This window comes from Cololabis saira, chromosome 13, assembly GCF_033807715.1.
Source record: "Cololabis saira isolate AMF1-May2022 chromosome 13, fColSai1.1, whole genome shotgun sequence".
Classification (NCBI taxonomy): Eukaryota; Metazoa; Chordata; class Actinopteri; order Beloniformes; family Belonidae; genus Cololabis; species Cololabis saira.
Genome location: NC_084599.1, coordinates 33,968,779 through 33,990,589, shown reverse-complemented (window position 1 = coordinate 33,990,589; position 21,811 = coordinate 33,968,779). Strand labels below are relative to the sequence as shown.

Genomic DNA, 21,811 nt, shown 5'->3' with positions numbered 1-21,811 from the left:
AAACAAAAAGTAAAAGACGAATAAAACAGAAAATGGCACCAGGTTTTCAACCACCATGGTCAGATAGGTCTTTGTCACTTAACTTGGGACTCGGTGAACACAGCTCCCTCCATTGCTTAGCAACCTGTCGGCAACCATGGCAGAACTTAGGCCAGCCCTGCTACGTCAGGTAGTAATTTTAATGTAGGTTTAGCATTTATTCAGCATTGATGGTGTGAAGTGACGAGACAGACTTGTCGCAGGTCATGGATCCCAAAGACGAGGAAAAGAAATATCTTCAGACTGTGCAACAGTGTGTTGTCATAAATACTAACATTGCCACAGTAACATAGAATTTTTTGAGTGGCAGTTAATGTGTTGTTGCCTTGGTTACAGAGATGCTCTTCTTATGCTGGTTAGTTAAATGTTGTGTACTCGTCACTAAAGTAAATATTACGGATCAAGCCGATCCCTCGATCATTTTACACGCGATACTTTGTTAAAGCACAGACGGGGAAGGGGGTATTGTGTCTTTGTGGAATTAACCTATTTAAAGGGGACCTATTATGGCATCTAATACCTATTTTAAACAGGCCTTGAATGTCTTAAAAACAAGCTTTTGATTGTTTTTGCTAAATAAATTAGAAATTCAACCTCTGAGCCAAGTCTTTATCTTCCCTGTTTCTAACCTCCTTCTCTATGTGGGATTCTGAGTGGGCGGGGCTATGATAATGAGGCTCTGTGCTGATTGGCTGCCTGACGCGATACACCGCTACAAAAAAATGGCGGAAGCTCCGGCCGGCGGAGTTAGTTGTGGCCGTGGTTTCACGCATCGCTCCTGTCGTGACGTCACGGCAGGAGCAGAATCTGAACGGCTCGTAGAAGCCATATCACACTGGATGGCTCATCTGGGCAGCTGTACAGACACTGCAGAATTTAGTTGCTTTCCTCCTCTGAGTTGGCAGGCTGAGGGGAGACCATTACTTAAAAGGGAAAGTTCGTTTTTTTACAACCTGGACCTTATTTCTGGCATTTTTTATGGTCGTATACTCACCCCGGCAAGTTTGGTGTCATTTGGAGTCCTTCGGAAGATATTAGGAGTTTTGTGCGAGCCGCTTCTCCATATAACGGTAGTGAACGGGGCACAGCGGGACACAGACGATGCAGCGTCTAAATAACACATGATTGCCGCGAAACTCGTTCATTTCTTTTATGAATCACTAGATCTGCTTCTAGGACCTGTTGTCTACATCCGGGGCTGTGTGTGTAACAAATAAATCAGTTTGTAAACAAGACCTCTGAACTCATGACGTCATCTCTGTGCGCGCATCCCAGACCCAGCTCTGCGTACAGCTGGAGTTCACTACTGTTAGTTTACTGTTAGTTATTTGAAACATGCCTGAATATTTGTCAAATTCTGAGGTTGTGGACGACGACTTTGAATATGATGGACGTCCTTACCGTTTTGAGCCAGAGTATACGGCTGAAGAGCTCACTGAACGGAGGACAGAGTGCGCGTACAGAGATGACGTCGTGAGTTCAGAGGTCTTGTTTACAAACTGATTTATTTGTTACACACACAGCCCCGGATGTAGACAACAGGTCCTGGAAGCAGATCTAGTGATTCATAAAAGAAATGAAGAGTTTCGCGGCAATCATGTGTTATTTAGACGCTGCATCGTATGTGTCCCGCTGTGCCCCCATTCGCTACCATTATATGGAGAAGCGGTTCGCACAAAACTCTTCCGAAGGACTCCAAATGACACCAAACTTGCCTGGGTGAGTATACGACCATAAAAAATGCCAGAAATAAGGTCCAAGTTGTAAAAAACCGAACTTTCCCTTTAAAGGTCCCCTTTAAGTAATAGTTTTGAAATTCTTAATCTCCTTTTTAATATCACAATACAGTATATTACCAAATTAACATATTGGAAAGTTTACAAATCATAAAATAATGAGCGATACTGGGGAATCCTTAAGGCACTTTTGTTTTAAACTATTGTGTTACATCTCTTTCATGGTGTGGGCCAAACTACCTCGCTACGAGCTTATTAGGTCCCTTTAAATCCGAATAATGTCTCAAAGTACAAGCTATTGCCACAATCAAGATATTACTTTTTTTTTTTAAAAAGGAAAAAAAGTTTGACAAAAAAAAAGTTAAATTCCTAAATAAAAATATGTTAAATATTAACCTCTGACAAGACATCAACTCGCAGGCAGCTGTCATTTTATGGAGATTTATACGAATAAAGACCTCAGTGGCTGCTCTCCCTCAATTTATTTTCGCTTTTAAAAAAGGTCAGCAACATAATGGAAGACTTTTAAAATGGTCTATTTCATTGTCCTCGACCTGGTAGGCTGTTGCAGGGAGATAATTGAATGGGAGCAATGGGGGAAATTCTTCAAGTGTGAGAAAATACCAATAATCAGGTCTGAAGCGGGAATGGATGGAACAAATTTGAGCCCCGGCTGCAGAGATTCAACATCCTGTCAAACGTGTGCGTTTCAAGCATTCATCATCCACAAAAAAAAATAAAAAATAGGGGATTTAAAAAAAAAAAAAGACCAGCAGCCACTGTGGATGAAGTGTATTTTTTTTTTTGACAAATTTGAAATTGAGAACATTACATTAACTGTTTTGGCAGCCACTTAGTAGTAAATTTGATAAACAAAAATGAGATAAGAAAAGGGACTAATAGTGCTGCTGGCAATGAAAACAGAACCATCGGATTCACATCATGTTCATCCTCTTCTCTCTGGGTGCCAAACATGGTGTCTTGGATTTTTTTAAGCGTGTGGATGTGTGCATACAGAGGTAGTCGCTCTGTTAGATAACTATGGCTCATTTGGCTAAGAAAAGCCTCAAAAAAGTCAAATAACTGTGTCTCAAATGTGTCTTCGCAATCACATAACAGCCACATCACATTTGAGTGGCCAGAGCCAATTTCCATTTAGTGATTCAGACGTAGACAGATGGGCAGATGGTGACAGATATGGAAGAACAGTGGAGGAGAATGGAGGGCAGAGAGAAGCTGCTTCCCAGGGAAGCAATTAGGTACATTCGCTGTCACACAGGACAGGAGGGCGAGAACAAAAAGTGAAAGAAAAATAAAATAAAACAGAAAAAGAGTTTCATTGACTCTTAGCATGAAATTGTTACTGGGCTGGTGTTAGGAACTGGTGTTAGGATATCAAATATGGACCAATCAGATGAAGGGGGGGGCGTGCTTTTTGGCGTATATCGTCGCCACGGTAACGCTTTTGACTAAGAAAAGTAAGGCCCGTCGTCGCAGGATCAAGACGCACATTTTGATGTATAACACACCTGGGTGCACGTTACGGTTCGGGCGAGGAAACAGCCGAAGAAATGGCATAAATTGCGCCAAAATTACACGATTAATTCAAAATGGCTGACTTCCTGTTTGGTTTCGGCCATGACGCCAAGAGACTTTTCTTTAAGTTGCGACATGATACAGGTGTGCACCGATTTTCGTGCATGTACGTCAAACCGTATTGTGGGGCTTGAGGCACGAAGTTTTCTAGGAGGCGCTGTAGAGCCATTAGGCCACGCCCATTAATACAAACCATTTAATATCACATTTTTCGCCAGGCCTGGCTTGCATGCAAAATTTGGTGACTTTTGGGGCACGTTTAGGGGGGCAAAAAGGCCCTCATTTCGTTGTAAAAATAAAAATAATGAGAAAAAAAAAATTCCTACAGATACAATAGGGCCTTTGCACCGTCAGTGCTCGGGCCCTAAATATGCGATTTTGTGACTTTGTTACATGTTTCAGGCCTGGTCTGTAATATATGGATTCTTAGTGGCTACAATTTCCTCCACCTAAAGACCTTCCAAGAATAGCTAAACTTAAGTGGCCATGAAATCACACCTGAGCCACTGCAAAGCCAGGATTTGGGGCTTTGGCTTGTTCCTGCGGGCCAACTGTAGAAACATGGTCACATAATAAGGCCAGTAGTGAGTTGCCTGTGTGATACACAGGTGTGGCACATGGATGGCATGAAGGCTACAACTATAAATGTTATTTTGCAGCTCTTCAATACATTATTTGTCATACTGGAACTCCGACCTACAGTACATGAAAAACAATGTCCCCCCTTCCAGGTTCTTGAGGGCCCAACACACCTTAATAACATCTTGCATACAAAGGATTGCCTATAAAGTAGTTGATCGGACTGAACTGATAACGTTTAGACAAGCAGCTAGCTGCAAGCACACATTTAGCTACATTAAGCTGTTTGTGACTGCAGCAAACGGTCAGTAACATTGCACATAACATACTTTGGACTATTTTTGGTTTAAGACTGAGATGTACCAGGTAATAGCCACCACCAACATTCTTTTCCAGTCTTAAAAAGTCTATGGGTTTCGTAGAAAAGATAAATATATTTGTATAATTTACTTTAAATTACATCAGGCAATATTTTACATCTAGGTGTTAGAATAATAAATGTTTTCTATCCGGGGCCAATAAAACCACAGTTGTCGTGTAATGATTCCAACGCTTATTGGACAGCTGAACAAAGCTCAGGCACTGAGCCACAGGCTTTTCTTCAAATGTCACATTGGTTGTTGCTACTTTTAAACTAAATGCGCCTTTCCATCAACTTTATTACCAGAGAAAAACAGGAACCAATGGCAACCCAACAGATGGATATAATTCTTTGTGTGGGGTAGTGGAAAGTATAAGGCAAGAGGATGAAATTATGAATGTCAACAAAAGACTTAAAGAAGATGGCAGGATGGACTGATGGTTTTTTACTGTTCCAGAGGAAGTCATACCGAGTCCCCTCTCATCTCTCAATCTGTTTTTTTTTTTTGTATTCGAGCCACGCCATCACACACAAGCACGTAATCACACAAAGCAAGAGACCAATGAGCGTTTTGCCAGCATGTGCTGTCTTCATTACTGGACAGAGCAGCAACAGACACAAAGGCCCCCATTGAAAAGCAGGGATTCCCAGGATAACCGTTACCATTGTGTTTCCCGATCCCCGGTTCCACAGCCCAATCACTATACATACCTCTGGTGGTGTCATGTGGAAGCGGCTGGGTCACAGCTGGATGCATGGATGGATGGATGGATGGATGGATGGATGGATGGATGGATGGATGGATGGATGGACGGACGGATGCATGGATGGATGGATGGATGGTATGGACTAAAACATTTATCACAATCATTTCTGGCATTTATCCCAATAACGATAAAAATGACGATAAAAAAATACCAATTCAACTCCACCTTTTTAACAATAAATCTATCACCACATTCAGTCTTTGCTCGAAAAGAATACTAAATGCTACTAAACTACACCAATTAAATTGAATTAATAAAAACCAATTAATTTAGTACACCTGTACTGCAAAACTGTAATGACTCAAATGAAACAAGTTTGAAATGTAAGAACAGATTCAACATTTATTCAAACTGTATGGCTTAAAGTTTAAACAGTGGGATAACAGTGAAAACAGCAAAAGTACCATTGTCCTTCAAGTTTTCTTAGCTTATAAAATCCCAAAGTAGAAAAAAATACAACCTGATAAATAAAGAAACAGGACAAATAAATAAAAGTTCACTGAAAATAAAATCCTATCAGTGATGACCTCTTCTAATATAAATCAAATGTGCAAATTAACCTGTGGTTGGAACATGCCACAAATTAGATACTATTGCAATTTTTTTTCGTAATAGTCAAACGTTATATCAAAATGTAACAACCATTTCCTTCTGTTTTTGCAGACTCTGCACATAATAGATGAAGTTTGCTCCTTGTCTCTTTATAAATCCAAACCAATTCCAGATAATGGAGCTGGAGCCTCGTTTAACAACGAGCTCCTGACTCTCAGATCCGCCTTCCGCCATGTTTGTTACACAAAAACGTCATCAACGGGAAGTTTTTATCGCGAGATGACAAATTCTTACCGTGGGGAATTTTTTTGACGGTATATCGTGAACTGTAAAATATCGCCCATTCCGGATGGATGGATGGATGGATGGATGGATGGATGGATGGATGGATGGATGGATGGATGGATGGAGATTCCTAACAGACAACAGGCAACTTTATCGTTCCGTTTCTGGGTACATATACTGCATATCTTTGTGTGCATCCGTGCAACTTCCGAGCCGCCTGTCTGCCATTTTGACAGTCTGTCTGCCATTGTTTTAGCCGCAGGTACCCGATACCATGACAACATGCCTGAAACTGTTTTCTATATGATGTTAAAGTAGTAAAGCATGTCTTTGAGGAGTATTTTCTTTTTGTTTAGGCTGATTTGCAGCCACAAATTAGTTGCGGTTGTAAGCAATAATTAGCTGATTAAAAGTGATGGCAAATCACTGCCCAGGAGCGTAGAAATCACAGTGGATTGAAAATCATTTTAGACAGACGCACAAAATAAGATATAATTTAAACTGATTAGGCTATGAATTGGGCTTCTCTGGTTCTGTTCAAGTATACATGTATCTATACAGTATGCACACTGACCAACTTAGTAGTGAAAACACTCATCCATTATCAAAATCCATTTGTGACAGTTGATTTGAACTATATGGAAGCCCAGTGCGGAAATAAAACAATACAATCTAGACTGTGAACATGCCAAATTTGCAACCAACTGAGATTTTTATCAAGAGATGATAATCCCACCAGACCAGACATAAATGCAAGCATGAAAACCAATCACGATGGAGTCTTAACTATTTGAATTCCAGCTGGCTAACAAGCTGTTGCTTAAGTGCTTCCAGTTTGCAAATAGTGCGGAAATGACTCATGGAAGATGGAAAACAAGGGGAGGAAGAGTTGGTGACACTGGAGGCAGCATGATGCAGTATGAGGCAAAGATGAGGATACACGGCCGGCTCTCTTAGCTACAACACAGTGGAGACTAGAAAAAAAACAAGAGGAATGACGGAGTAAGCATCGGTGGTGTTGCTGGCATTGGAAGAGTGAGGATTGAAGTGGGGGGACAAAAAAATAAAAAACATCATTAGCCGAGGAACAGAAGCCAAAGGAAATCCACAAATGGAGACACAGAAGCACACAGTGGGACACATCTGAACACGCTCACACCAACATAGACGTGTGCAGTGGCATAAACACTCTCGTCGCTATGACCTAATAAGTCCAATGGCGTAAGGCTGGCTCTGTGAACTGATTTGGTCATGGACGTGCAGACCGTTCGTGCCAAAGCTGCTCCAAGCAACACATTTCCATTAGTCAGGAGGTCGGGGGAGGAGCCGAAGGAGGTATCACACAAACGGTGACAAAAACACCATCATCAGACAGACGACCACCATTTTATCCTCTGATCTCTGTTGCTTCAGCTACCATGAAGTCCAGCTCCAACTCACTCAGAAATCACCATCTTTGGTATAATGAGCTCCAATCTCCCAGGAGAAGGTACTTTAATTCACACCTGTATGAAAGTGACTAACAGTAAGGTCAGAGTAATTACACCTACAAAAGATAAATCATGTAAAAATGACAGATAATCATCTGCACTTCTCTGCAGAGAAGGTCTGATGTCAGGTATCTTATCAAGAGACAAATATCCCCCTCATCCTTTACATCCTCTTCACAAATATAAGAATCTTGGTTTGATCACTGACAGTCAATATTAAGTTTTTCAGGTATTTGTCTTTATGTCTCATGAAAAGTAACCCAACATTGCAGTGTGGGGAAAAAAAACTCTGTTTTTATTGCAGGTTATATTCATTCAAACACATTATCAGACATCTGTGCCGTAGAAAAGCACTGAGCTCTTATCCATGTTAGGGCTGGGCGATATATCGAGATTTTAATATATATCGATATATTTTCAAACGCGATATGGTACGAGACAATATCGTTTATATCGATTTAATTTTTTTTTTTTTTTTTTTTTTTTATAATTTTGATATAGCTTATTTTGTGACGAATTGACTTGAATGTTTTATTTGAGATTTGCACAAATGTTTTGTTATTTGCACAACTGTCAACCTCAGTGGAAAAGTCTGCCTGCTACTGTCTACAGATTGTATTAATTGCACAGGGTATTTTAATTTAATTGTTATGCAGGAAAGGGATATCAGTTTTATTTTATTCAAGAAGCATTTTTATTCTATATATGCAGGCAGTTTATTTTTATTTCATTTGTTTTATACATTTTGATATTGTGCCGACCTCTGTTAATAAAGGAACCTGTGTGACATTTGGCACGAGGCTTTGTATTAAACTGACTGTTTTTTTAAGGGTTTGCCTCAGAAAAAATGAAGCTAACAGAGATGCTATGCTATAATGCTTTGGGGGAAACCCCAATTATGGCACAGAAAAAATATCGAGATATATATCGAGTATCGCCATTCAGCTAGAAAATATCGAGATATGACTTTTGGTCCATATCGCCCAGCCCTAATCCATGTTACAGCGTTTATGCCACAAAAATCCTAACAATGTGTGTAATACCAACTCCAGGTATTCTGAGAGGATGGGCAACATCTTTTTCCATTTCCTAAATCCAAACATAACAAGCTAAATCTCCACTTTGGACTAAGCAGTCAACTTAACATCCAGAGGATCAACAAGGATGTCCACATTTATTCCAGGGTAACGCCAAGCAACAATGCTTTTCACTCTGCTAACATTATCAAATGTTATTTTAATTGCAATCATTATGTGGCAAGGCTGATTTAGCCTTGGATGAGCTCGGGAGCTTGTACAACAATTCATGTTAATCACCTCTGTCGTACTTTTACTTCAGATAATGAAGCTATCAAGCACCAGACACATTTATAACTTGAAATCCAGTGCTAGATAGCCAATAGCTGATCTGAAGTTATGCCTTTCCAAGTGAAACTAAATAAAAGTATGTTGATTTAATCTTACTGTGCATGGATGTTGACATCTGTGATTGTGATGACAATAAAATGAGGCTTCGCCAGTTTGCACCGTGACGTGCAAACTCTCGCCTCCAATTTAACCATCTGATCTGCCGTATCCATTTTTAGATTACGTACAAATGTACACATAATCCTCCGTGGAATATTTAAGTCCCATTTGAATATGAAACAGGGTCCTTTTGTGTCCGAAATATATGTTTAAAACATAAGACATAAGTTTTTCACTCAGGTAGTGCCATTGTCCGAGTTAGCAACAGTAACTAAGGGTAGAGAGACTTACCAATATAAGAAATAAGTCTTTAGTTGAGGTTATGACGTATGTTAAAGCAGCCAAGCATTTTAGTGCTCAATATTAATAATTAACAAATATTTTAAGCCACAGCTCTGCAGGATTTCTTGAAGGACACACACACACACACACACACACTCCAAATCACTTGTGTCATACCTTAAAGATGTGAAAAATAAACAGTTTAGGGGGGAAAATCCCACGGAAAAGGGTCTCTCACTACTTCTCTTTTTACACTAACACATGTTTAAAAACAGAGTCTCTAGATTCCCATGAGACCATCTGAGCAGTGAGTGCTCTGCATGCTTCACTGTGTTCCTGTACCTGCATCTGTGATACTCTCAGCTCTGGGAATAAATCTCAATTTCACTAGAATTATAAAAATCCTTTTACACATCAAATCAAAAAGACATTATTCTGCTGCCCGGGCAAAAGATGCAATTCATGGTCCAGTTTTACCTGCTTGACCTATGAGGTTCCTAAATACCACAAATGATGTGTCCAGATAACAATGACAAATGACTGCAGGCTCCAGTTGACCTGCAGAGAAACCACCGGGTCATCATTTCTGCTTCGAATCTTTCAGATATTGTTATGCTTTACAATTAATACAATAAATAAACCCCAGGGAAACATTTTCATTAATAAAGTATAAAAAAAAAAAAAAAAAAACTATGTTTAAAGAAAAACTCTCAACCTTTTTAAAAGATAAACATCTTACTGTTATTATATTAGAAACAAAAAGCCGATGAAAAAAAGGAAAAATAATTCAAAATCAACATTTTAGGCAAATGCAACTAGAAACAGCTGTGAAATAGGTGGCAAACTCAATTCTTGATATTATTGTCTCGAATTTGCATTTTAATATTGTATCTGTTAGCAAAATAATCTGTTACATTAATTTCACCATGGCTGCAAATTTGTCAAGTGCGCCCAGTCTGAAGGTAATGAAAGTTTGTCAGCCGTGCACGGTGACTTATAGGCACATCATTCCAGATCATAAAAAATGCAACATTTCTCAAGTTCAACCGCAGGGGCAAATGAACCCTCTGACTTGTTGATCACCTCCTTTGTTACAGCTGCACACACACTATATCAAAGCCATATACACGCTGCAAGATAGATGAGCGAGTTACTGAGCCCATTCGTGGAGAGTGTTCTGCTGAGAGCTCAGCAACGATATAAGACGAGTTTGCTTTGCAGTGTGTTCCCGCAGTAAACTCCAGCCCCTTGTGTCCAACACCAACTGTCTATAATTGTAAAAGAGTTGTAAAAGTAAGATAAAACGGTAACAAAGTTTATTGAAGGGTTACTGAAACCAGAACTGGGCCAGTGATAGGTGTCTAAAACCAGCATTCGTCCCCTAAATGCTTCACTTCCACAATACAAATCAGATATGACAATTTCCCTCCATCTGCAGGAAATTGTTTTTTTGTGATAGTGCAACATACACACGGGCATTATGTTACAGTTTTGAAAAGGGGCCACCACTCAATTAGTCACGCATGCTTGTTTGCTAATGCTTATAAACACAATAAACACAAAGAAAGCCTGGGAAGCACGGCTGATGCTCCCATACACAGACGTGCTCAGCAGCACAGAAGTAAAAACGGTGGTGTTTCTGATACGTGCACGCTTCACTGGTGTTGCTGGGTGGCACAATAGACGGATGCTCCCTCAACGCCTCACATGCAAACCATGTAACTAACAAAAAAAAAAAACGAAAATTAAAAGCAACCTCGGTGCATCAAATTTCCTGTTCGTATAGGAGTAGGAGGAAATATTAACTTCCTCGTAGGGCTGGGCGATTTTGGACAAAAATAAAATCCCGATTTTTTTTCTCTGAATATTTTTTTGGTAAAACTACAAAAGACAATGGAATAAATTGTTTCAAATATTTTATCTTTATTTTTAAAGAAAAATAGCAAACAAATTTCCCTATTGGGAATGAGGTGCAATTGAAAGATACTGTAAATCCTCCTTGAGTTAATAAAGTGACAACATTTACAATTTTCTTGACCAAACAAAGATGACTAGACGAGCTCTGTCTGTAATGCAGCCAGCTGCAAAAAAGGAAAATCGATTTTCCGATTTTCTTTTTTTAACATCGTCTTGATTAATAAATTTAGATTTAAAATCGATTAATCGCACAGCCCTACTTCCTCGTAAAATATAAAATAAAATTTATAGCATTAATGAGGCTTAAAACTAAATATTTGTCTTATACTGCATTCTTACATACCTGAGACCCACAAACACAGACGTCCTTATAAACATTGAACAGTAAATACACACACACACTCACACTTGTCCCTTGTAAATACTGAAGTCACTCCTCATACACATATTTTCTAAAGAATAATTAATCAGTTTTTTAAAAGAGAAAAATGTTTGGACAATGTTCCACTTTTAGTGAAAAGCAAGGCCATAATTTGAACTCCACAGAGACAAAAGGTTTTCATTTGTGTCCCTGCATTAGATAGTTCAAATGCAGCTCTCTTTTGCACTTGTTTGCTTGAACAAACAGAGATTTGAATTTCATTTCAAGTTAGATAGACAGAAAAGGTGAAAAGACGAGACAGGAGGGGGGGAAATAGGAGAGGGTGAGTCAGACTATAAACACTTGGTCGGGGTGATGTTATACAGCTGCCGTGAAACCGATCCTGCGGCTGGCAAGTTCACAGCAAACACACGCGTACACACACACACACACACACCACCTCTTTCCAAATAAAACAAAGAGGAAAAATGTGTTAAGATTCACACAGATCTAATGCACACATGCATGAATACAATCCACCACCACAAGTGCACATGAACAAAACTACCGGCTGAGGATGGATGGAAGTGTGTGTTTAGGGGCGACAAGCCGGGCTGTTACTGGATCAAAGCAAAAAAAAAAATTCAATCCGTCAACACATACGGGCACACATTTGCACAACAAGTGAAAAGGCAAAGTGGGCTTGAAATCAATCTTCCACCACCTCCAAGTGAGGCAGTTAAGGGATCCCTCAACAAATATGCATACACACAAGCCTGCTCACACCAACAGCAGCTCAGGAAACAGCCTACTCGCCTCTGCTGAGGCTGCATCCCGACCTAAATACCCCTATTTGTAGTTATTTCAACAAGAGAGAGTTAATGAGCACGGTGAGTATGTTTAACTGTTCCTGTGGAAGCTCAACTGAAGAAAATAAACACAAAGAGATGTGACCTGCCCTGCCCGACCACAGTTTATAGGACGATAAATAAGAAGAAAACGTGTCACTGTTTCATGAGGTACAGCTGGGGCTGTGAATCTTCAGATGTTCCAAGAATCCGGTCTGTTTCTTCACAATTTACAACTATTCTTAATTTAAAAAAATTGTTTCAAGAAAAATAGATACACAGAGTTTCATTTCACTATTTTCATGTGCAAAGAAAGCAGAAGTAAACTTGAAAGCAGAGTAAAGTGTCTATCTGTACAGTTAACTGATTAAATTGGAAAAAAAAAATTAGGCATAGGGTATCCATCTGTAGCAATACAGGTGCTTAAAAAACAAACTTGTCAAATTAAATTAGCAATAAGAAGAATTTTAAAACATGACTATTGTGACTTTCAACAATCTGCAGCCGAAACAGTTAGAAATCCCTCCACTTCTAGGTTTTCATCTTTGTACAGTTAAAGCTTTGAGTGCAACAAAGGCTTATTGCAAAGACTTATTTTGGCTCAATAGTTTGTGCCAAAAATCTAAGCACCATCGTACCGGTGCCAAAACACTCCACTACAACAAGCCTTAACGACTTCCGTCCAGTTGCAATCACCCCCATTATCAAAAAGTGCTTTGAGAGGCTGGTCCTGGCAGACTTCAAGACCTGCTTACGCCCCCACTGGAGCCCTTCCAAGACGCCTACCGTCAGAACAGGAGCACAGAGGATGCCAACTCTTCTGCACTTCACTCTGCCCTGGCCCACCTTGACAATAGCAACACCAATGTGAGAATGCTGTTCATTGACTGCGTTTACATGCACTCAATAACCCTTTTAAAACCTGAATATTGGCAATAACCCGAATTTGCACGGCCATGTAAACACCAATAACCCCTTTGAATAACCCGAATTTGCTCATATTCTGGTTTTTAAAAACCTGAATATGACCCCTGGGTTACTCCTTTTAAAACCCGAATATTGGGTCATGTAAACACCAAATGGGATATCCCCATCAAACGGAACATGAATTTGTTTTCTGCGCATGCTCTGTTCGCAAGAATCCTGGTCTTTTGAGTCCAGGAAGTTCTTATAAACACGGAGAAACGCAAGACCACGCCACACTTTTGGAGTGAGGAGGAGACTAATCACTTCATAAATGTAATGAAGGATATGAACATTTTGGCATTTGTAGACGGTAGAAAGTACCGGGATAGCAAGACTACAAGAAGGTGAGCGAAAAGTTGCGCGAAGCAGCATTTGTTTTGAATTTGGATACAGGAAGAAGAAGCGGAAATGGCGCTAAATGCGTCATCACGTTCTCCGCGAGTTGCTGGTTTGATCGGGATATCCCGAATGATTAATTACCATGTAAACAGGGATAACCCTGTTTGCTCACGCATGTAAACGGAATATTCAGAATGTTTCAGTAACCGGAATATTAGCAATAACCCGAATTTTGACTGCAGTCATTGACTCTAGCTCAGCATTCAACACCATCATCCGCTCAAAACTGGTCACCAAACTCAGTCAACTGGGCATCAATACCCTTCTCTGCATCTGCATTCTGGACTTCCTAACCAACAGATGTCAGTCTGTCAGGTTAGATAATCACACATTCTCAAGCATCACCCTGAACACTGGCGCACCACAGGGATCGGTGCTAAGCCCTCTCCTGTCTGACCTCTTTGCCCACAACTGCACATGGCTCCAACATCGTAGTCAAGTTTGCAGATGACAACGATGAGACGACCTACAGGGAGGAAGTCCAGCACCTGACATCGTGGTGCACTGAAAACAACCTGGCTGTCAACACCAAGAAGACCAAAGAGCTCATTGTGGACGTCAGGAAGTCTGAAGCTGGGACACATTTTCATTTCTTGTCCCGTCTATACTTTATATATCACATTGCACTTTTTGGCTTTTTGTACTTGTGGTTAGACACAAACTGTTGTCTCTGAACTCGTACTCTGCAAATTATCAATAAAGTTAGATAACATCTAAAACGTGCTGTAAGGATATCTTGTTGCCACACATGATGCAGCTCATAGTTTATGTATAAGAGTTTAAAATAGCCTTGAAAACTCCCAAAGCTCTGGATGTTAGTCAGACACTTATGACATCATTACCTGGAAAAATAATTGAAAAGATAAAAAGAAGTGTTGCACTAACCTGACAAAAGAAAGACACCGTCTTTAAATTTAAACCTCAATTCTTTCAATTGTAAGTCAACCTCAGGGTAACAGCAACAATATACAGGTTGTACTTCACCTAATTTTATTTACTTATTTACAAGAACCAAGTGAAAACACAGAAGTAGTGTATGAAAGTAGTGTTTGCGTTAATACATTTAATTTATTGTCTAGAAAAGCATGATGAGCTACTGTTCTACAAAAAGAGGTTTCTGTTGACATTTGAAGTATCATATTTTCAATAGGGTTGAATATATTTACGTTACATTGATGTCTGGGCCTTTCCAACAGCTTGATTATGTTTTTTTTGCTGTGATTTAATAGATATTCTGATTGCTTGGAGCAGGGGTAGGGAACCCTGGTCCTAGAGAGCTGCAGTCCTGCATGTTTCAGATGTTTCCCTGCTTCTTTACACCCTGATACAAAGGACTGTGTCTCTAACACACGTGTGCAGACCTGATGACGATAATCAACTAGAATCAGGTGTGTTGATGCAAGGAGATATCCAAAACATGCAGGACTACGGCCCTCTAGGACCAGGGTCCCCTACCCCTGGCCTAGAGGGTTTCAAGACAAGATTTAGTTGTAGAAAAAACAGGCTCATGATTGACTAGGATACTTCTCTGGACAACATAATAACAGATCCTGTGGCGGTAGATCAAACCCAGACCATCACCCAACCGCCGCCGTGCTTCACAGTTGGCACTGGGTGTCTTTGATGTGTTCTTGCAGTGTTTAATTTTGTGTAGCACTTTGCAATCCGGTCAGACAGTGTACTTTAGTTTTGTTGGTTTGACGAACATTACTGCACCATTGTTGCTTGTGATTTTTTTTTTTTTTTTTTTTTAAATCCACTACACGACCACTTCGAGCTACTTCAGTCAGGACGCAGATATAGAGTACCAAAATGAAACGTTTTAAACATAGTTTTATATTTACTGCTATAACCCTCCTAAATAAATAGATATGGTTTTAGCCTTTTATGTTGTGATTATGGTTTATGTTCATGTTGTATGTATGTACTGTAGTCTTGTTGCTGGACTCGCTAGTCCGCTCGTTTTTTATTGCTCTTGAAGTGTACTCTTCTTTCTCACAACTGTATGTTGATGTGTTCTAAAGCATTACCAATTTGAATTCAAAAAGCTACAACTTGGGGACCTAAACGTTATCAGATTAAATCACTAAACTACAGAATCAAGCCATTGAAACTAAAACAATTGGCTCTTAACAGATGAAGAGAGCTAGAGATAAAATATATATACAGGACTGTCTCAGAAAATTAGAATATTGTGATAAAGTTCTTTATTTTCTGTAATGCAATTAAAAAAAACAAAAATGTCATACATTCTGGATTCATTACAAATCAACTGAAATATTGCAAGCTTCTTATTATTTTAATATTGCTGATTATGACTTGCAGTTTAAGATTAAGATTCCCAGAATATTCTAATTTTTTGAGATATGATATTTGAGTTTTCTTAATCTGTAAGCCATGATCAGCAATATTAAAATAATAAAAGGCTTGTAATATTTCAGTTGATTTGTAATGAATCCAGAATGTATGACATTTTGGCATTACAGAAAATAAAAGGACTTTATCACAATATTCTAATTTTCTGAGACAGTCCTGTATATGGGTGTTAATTCATGAGAAGAAGTGACACGTTGTAAGGGCTGCCATTTTAAAATGAGGAATGATGGCAAGAAAGAAAGCAAAAGTAGAGAAAATACAAGAAAGACTACTCCAGGTAAAAGCACTAAGGGTGTATCAAGAAAAAAAATGTTTTTATTTTAAACAAATACATTTCTTCCTTATTTCACTCCAGCCAGCTCAGCACTTACTGCTACGGTAGCAGCATAATTAGCCGATCACCACGGCTGCTGGTCGGACGAGGGCCCGCCTTTCATCAGGCTCTCATTTGCTCTCAAACATTATTAACCTTTTGCGACAGACAGGTGCTTTGATATCGCAGCTGTTTACATCTCTCCGGTACTTTCGAAAAGTGTTCAGTTTCAGGTGCTTGGCGGGCTGCGTGGACTAAATATAGGAACTATGTAAGATTGGATGCACTCTGGGACCAGGGGCCACATGTTCATGTGTGTTTAAGCCTTCTTGTATTTCCAGACTAATGAGCGTCCAACGATGCTAGAAAGTCAATATGGAGAACTTTTGAATAAACAGTCACCAGACAGCTTTAGGGCTAGTAATAAAACAAATAATTCAAGTTTATTTTGGACTGATGTAAAACTGCAAATAAAGACATGTCTAAAGCGAAACTGACAGGACATTAAGGTAGGAATTTGACTGGTGTTTGACTGGTCTAACGCTAAATTTTGGCTTCAGATAATGTGGTTAAACATACACTTATTTGTAACCAAATACTAAAAACCAAATGAAATATTAAAATCAGTGACAAAATAAAATAAATTCATTTTTTTATTATTATTCCATATTTTGTAACCTACATTGACTAAGTCATAAATCAAAATCACTTTAACTGGTTGTTATTTTTAACAGGAAAAAAAATGTATAAAAGGAAAATCAGTTTAAAAATTAATTAGGAAGCAGTGACTTTTCAGGTATATTAAACAATGTTTAAGCATTTGCTCTTGTTAACACCACACTGAGATTATTACTATTGAACTACTTTAAACATATCTAATAATACAAATCAGTGCAGACACAAATAGCTTTGTTGTATTTTTCGGGTTTATTTTACTTTTCCTTTGGCCAAAGCCATGTTTACGTCTATATTCTTCCACACTTCCCCTGATCGTATCCGACTGGAGGTTCAAACACAGGATATTTCAGCTCTCTTTGGTCATCACTTCAGGGGTCTGTGCTACTGAGCAAGTTGAAAGAGGTGTGTTTTCATGGTCTGACAATATAAACCCAAACTATGGAGATCAAGTGGTGTCAAAAGGCCAGACAACCACGAATTCTGGCTGTGAGCGTAAATTGTTGATAGTACTTCAATCACCGGTATAAATTTAGAGCCCCTTTGTTTACGACAAGAAGGATAAAGAATAATAAAATAAAATGAGGAATTTAAACATCTAGTTAAAGCAAAACCTATGCAGTTGCTGCAGCCTAAGATTGTGAGCAAATTAGTTATCAACATTTATGCAGGATTATCAAGTAAGGCTGTGCAATTCATCAGATGTTAATCGTGTTTTTAATTCTGGCCTTCGACAATCACAAGCAGATGTCATCATGCCCTAAACGCTGTCTAGTCTAGTCTTTGTACATTTTGACCGTATAGAAACGTAGTACCTGCTGTACTCTACTGCCCTTACTTTTTAACAACTTGTGCTTTTTATTATTTTACCTCTTTTCTTATCATTTTATTTGTTATTTACTGTTTAATTGTGTCTTTCCGCTTTTAATGTTGATGTAAAGCACTTTGAATTACCTTGTGTTGAATTGTGCTATACAAATAAACTTCTGAAAGACATGCAGTTCAGGCGTAAACTCTACTTAGCCATACGTGAATGGCTCCCAGGTAGTAGAGGTCAGACTAGCATTTCTGGAGAAAAACATTTATTTGAGCAGCTCTACCACCATTTGCCTAAAGCTTTTTTTTTTTTTTTTATTATTATTATTTAGCCTGAAATTTTATTTAGCTCGTAAGTTGAATTTACAATGGACCTTTAACATTTTTATGTTGAATTGATTGAATGCATACGACCCGCCATTGCTGAAAATAAAAGTAACGCTGCAAACAGAAACAAACGCTGCTGCAAATTAAATAAACGCTGCAAACAAATAGAAACCCTGCTGCAAATAAAATAAAAAACGAAGCAAATAAAAAAGCCACAACGGAAGTGAATTACCGGGGACTGTTTTTGCCGATGCACCGGTGTTTTTATGTGAGAGGTATTGTTGTTTTTGTTGTTTTTATCATTAATAATAATGCCAAGAACAATCTAAACTGTGGGTAACAATAGTTATTTGGATGAATGTGAAGTTGAAGCTGTGTGTGGTGGTCAGGGACTTCTCCTCTCACGTACTGTAAAAAAAACACCGGTGCATCAGCAAAAATAGTCCCCGGTAATTCACTTCCGTTGTGGCTTTTTTATTTGCGTCGTTTTTTTTTATTTGCAGCGTTGTTTCTTTATATTTGCAGCGTTTCTTTTATTTGCAGCGGCGTTTCTTTTTATTTGCAGAGTTTATTTAATTTGCAGCAGCGTTTGTTTCTGTTGGCAGCGTTACTTTTATTTTCAGCAATGGCGGGTCTCGGCCACCGTAAATGCAACATACTTTAAAGACTAGTGGACAATAGTTTGAAATAATCGGGATTTTGATGTTTCAACTATGCTGTTAAAATGCAGCACCTAAGCACCTAACCTTAATATTACCCCTGTACTCCATGGTCTCCAATAGCTTCAGTTAGTCTTTATTTTATGTCACACTTCTTGTGTGGTCTAAATTTACACAAATGGCAAGTATCACTCATCCACTGTGGCTCCCTTTGTCACGTTTGTCGTGCGAGGCCTAAAGCCTAATGACACCATACTGTCACTTCAACAGACTGATCACGCAATTAATGTAACAAATCTAGTCTGAAAGGTTCTTTAGCTGTGACAATAAAAAATTACAGAGTAACAGCATTAAATCCAATTAGGTTCATCTCTGTATTACTGTGTATTTGCCCGTGTGTACATATCTGTTTGGATGTGGGGTTTTACCTGTGCCTTTGTTGCGGTCCACGAAGCAGTACTTCAGCTCATATTCCTTCAGAATTTCATGGACTTCCTATGATGAGAAAGCAAGAGACACTTTAATCAAAAGATGTACAGTAGATTAGAATATCTAGACATTCAAACAGTTGTTCAGCTAGTTCAATCCTGCGTATAATTCTTTGAACTTTAGCTTGATGCTGCCAACAAACAGCTGATAAGGTGTTGTTAACATCAGACACACCTCTTCCCTTTTCATCAACTTAACCAGCAGATGGGTTTGGGATTCCACTGAGACGTGTTAACGTGATCAGAAACTTCGTTGTACACTAGAGGGGACGTGAATTTAATTTAGTTTTATGCTCGGTAGATCAAATCCTATTATACGTTGGGATGTGATGGCATCGTGTGAGGAATTCCATCTGCCACATGAGCACATGAACATAATTTCATGGACTCTTTTTGTTTGGTTTGGTTAAAAAGTTTGTCAAAATTGAAGGAGGGAACAGGAGAAAAACAAGAAAAAGTGCATTGCAAGACGCCAAAAAACTGGTATTTGAACAGACGTAGAAAGTTAAACAAATGGATTCCATATGTTGGAGCGGATTAAACAAAACAATTCAAGGGCTTTGCTCGCTTGCATTCCTGCACATTGAAAACCACATTTTGTAGTAATAACATGAAACTAATTTTCAACAAATACAGATTGAATCTCTCAAATACTTGAGTGAATTCCTGTTTCTAGACCCTTCAGAGTCTCAGATTTTCCAGATAACACCTCATGTTTTAACACATTGTTTTTCTTTTTTTTTAGTAATAAATTAAGATTTGGTCATGGTTAGCGAGTTAGCGACCGTCAGGTTGTAAGTCTGGCCCACAGCGGGAAAGCTCATTAAGAACTTCCCTCAATTGCACAAATATATATATATATATATATATATATATATATATATATATATATATATATATATATATATATATATATATATATATATATATATAGACAAACCAAATTGGAGTTAATTCTTCTAAACTGATGCTTAAATCAAGTGCATCATTAAAACATGACACAAAAAAGAACCTCTGTTATCTCAAATACCTTTTCTAATAACTGATCCTCTAATGTGGTCCTAGCAAATGCTAGTGTCATCAGTTATTCATATGAAGATATCCCAAAGAGCATTCCCTACTCCCAGAGCCAGAGACACTTAATGGGACAAGCGCTGCACCTATGTTGTATTTTTTGCTCATAAAATATAAACGGGACCATTATGCATATAATGTGGGACTGCCCCAAGGTCCATCTTTTGAGGAAAACAATAACACAGACTATCAGACTTGACTGAAATTCAGCTCCCTACGGAGCTGAATTTATTTCTTATGTATGACTCTCAAACGTGTATGAAAGAAAGACAGAGGAAATTTGTCTGGCTGGTCTGACCACAGCCAAGAAAACTATTGGGACTGGCTTCCTCCCCACAAACTCATTTGAGCATTGGCGGTACACCTTTTTGGACTTCTTGAACATTCTTCAGCAAAGGTCAACGGTGCAAAGTCCAGGGCAATGCAAACATGGAGCAATGGAAGTAGCAGAGTTTAAGTTGCAGGTGGCGAGTTTATTTTTGTATATTACCTGAATTATCATATATCATATCTTTCTGATATTTCATAAACTAAACTAATTTGAGAAAAAAATCCGCTCCTTTGGTACCACCCTTAGCTCAATGCAGTTTACAAGTTTGCACCATTCCCGTTGTAGCTCCTCCAATCAGAGCCAGGGTTAGGGCTGGGCGATATGGACCAAAAGTCATATCTCGATATTTTCTAGCTGAATGGCGATACTCGATATATATCGATATTTTTTCTGTGATATAATTGGGGTTTCCTCCAAAGCATTATAGCATAGCATCTCTGTTAGCTTCATTTTTTCCTGAGGCAAACCCTTAAAAAAAACAGTCCGTTTTAATACAAAGCCTCGTGCCAAATGTCGCACAGGTTCCTTTATTAACAGAGGTCTGCACAATATCAAAATGTATAAAACAAATGAAATAAAAATAAACTGCCTGCATATATAGAATAAAAATGCTTCTTGAATAAAATAAAACTAATATCCCTTTCCTGCATAACAATTAAATTAAAATACACTGCAATTAATACAATGTAGACAGTAACAGGCAGACTTTTCCACTGAGGTTGACAGTTGTGCAAATAACAAAACATTTGTGCAAATCTCAAATAAAACATTCAAGTCAATTTGTCACAAAATAAGCTATATCAAAATCATTAAAAAAAAATAAACATTTTCGATATAAACGATATTGTCTCGTCGTACCATATCGCGTTTGAAAATATATCGATATATATTAAAATCGATATATCGATATATCGCCCAGCCCTAGCCAGGGGGCGTGTTTGCTAAATGTCCATCACAGATTTGCACACGATCCATACCTCCTCTCCAGCTATGTGCTTTATATAAACATTTGTATGCCACCGCTTGAGGAAAACTAGATGAGAAGCCTTGTAAAAGGTTTGAAAGGCCCCATGTAGAGTTAGCTATTTCTTACTGTACACGTCTAAGC

The 21,811-nt window shown here is 38.6% G+C and overlaps 1 protein-coding gene across 1 annotated transcript in view; it reads right to left on the bottom strand.

Moving 5' to 3' along the window:
* raver2 (ribonucleoprotein, PTB-binding 2) overlaps positions 1–21,811 on the bottom strand; it is a 128,998-nt gene that overhangs the window by 81,837 nt on the left and 25,350 nt on the right. Inside the window, exon 3 of the mRNA XM_061738722.1 lies at positions 19,239–19,305. Within this exon, the coding sequence (XP_061594706.1) occupies positions 19,239–19,305 (67 nt within the window). The remainder of the gene's footprint in view (positions 1–19,238; positions 19,306–21,811) is intronic.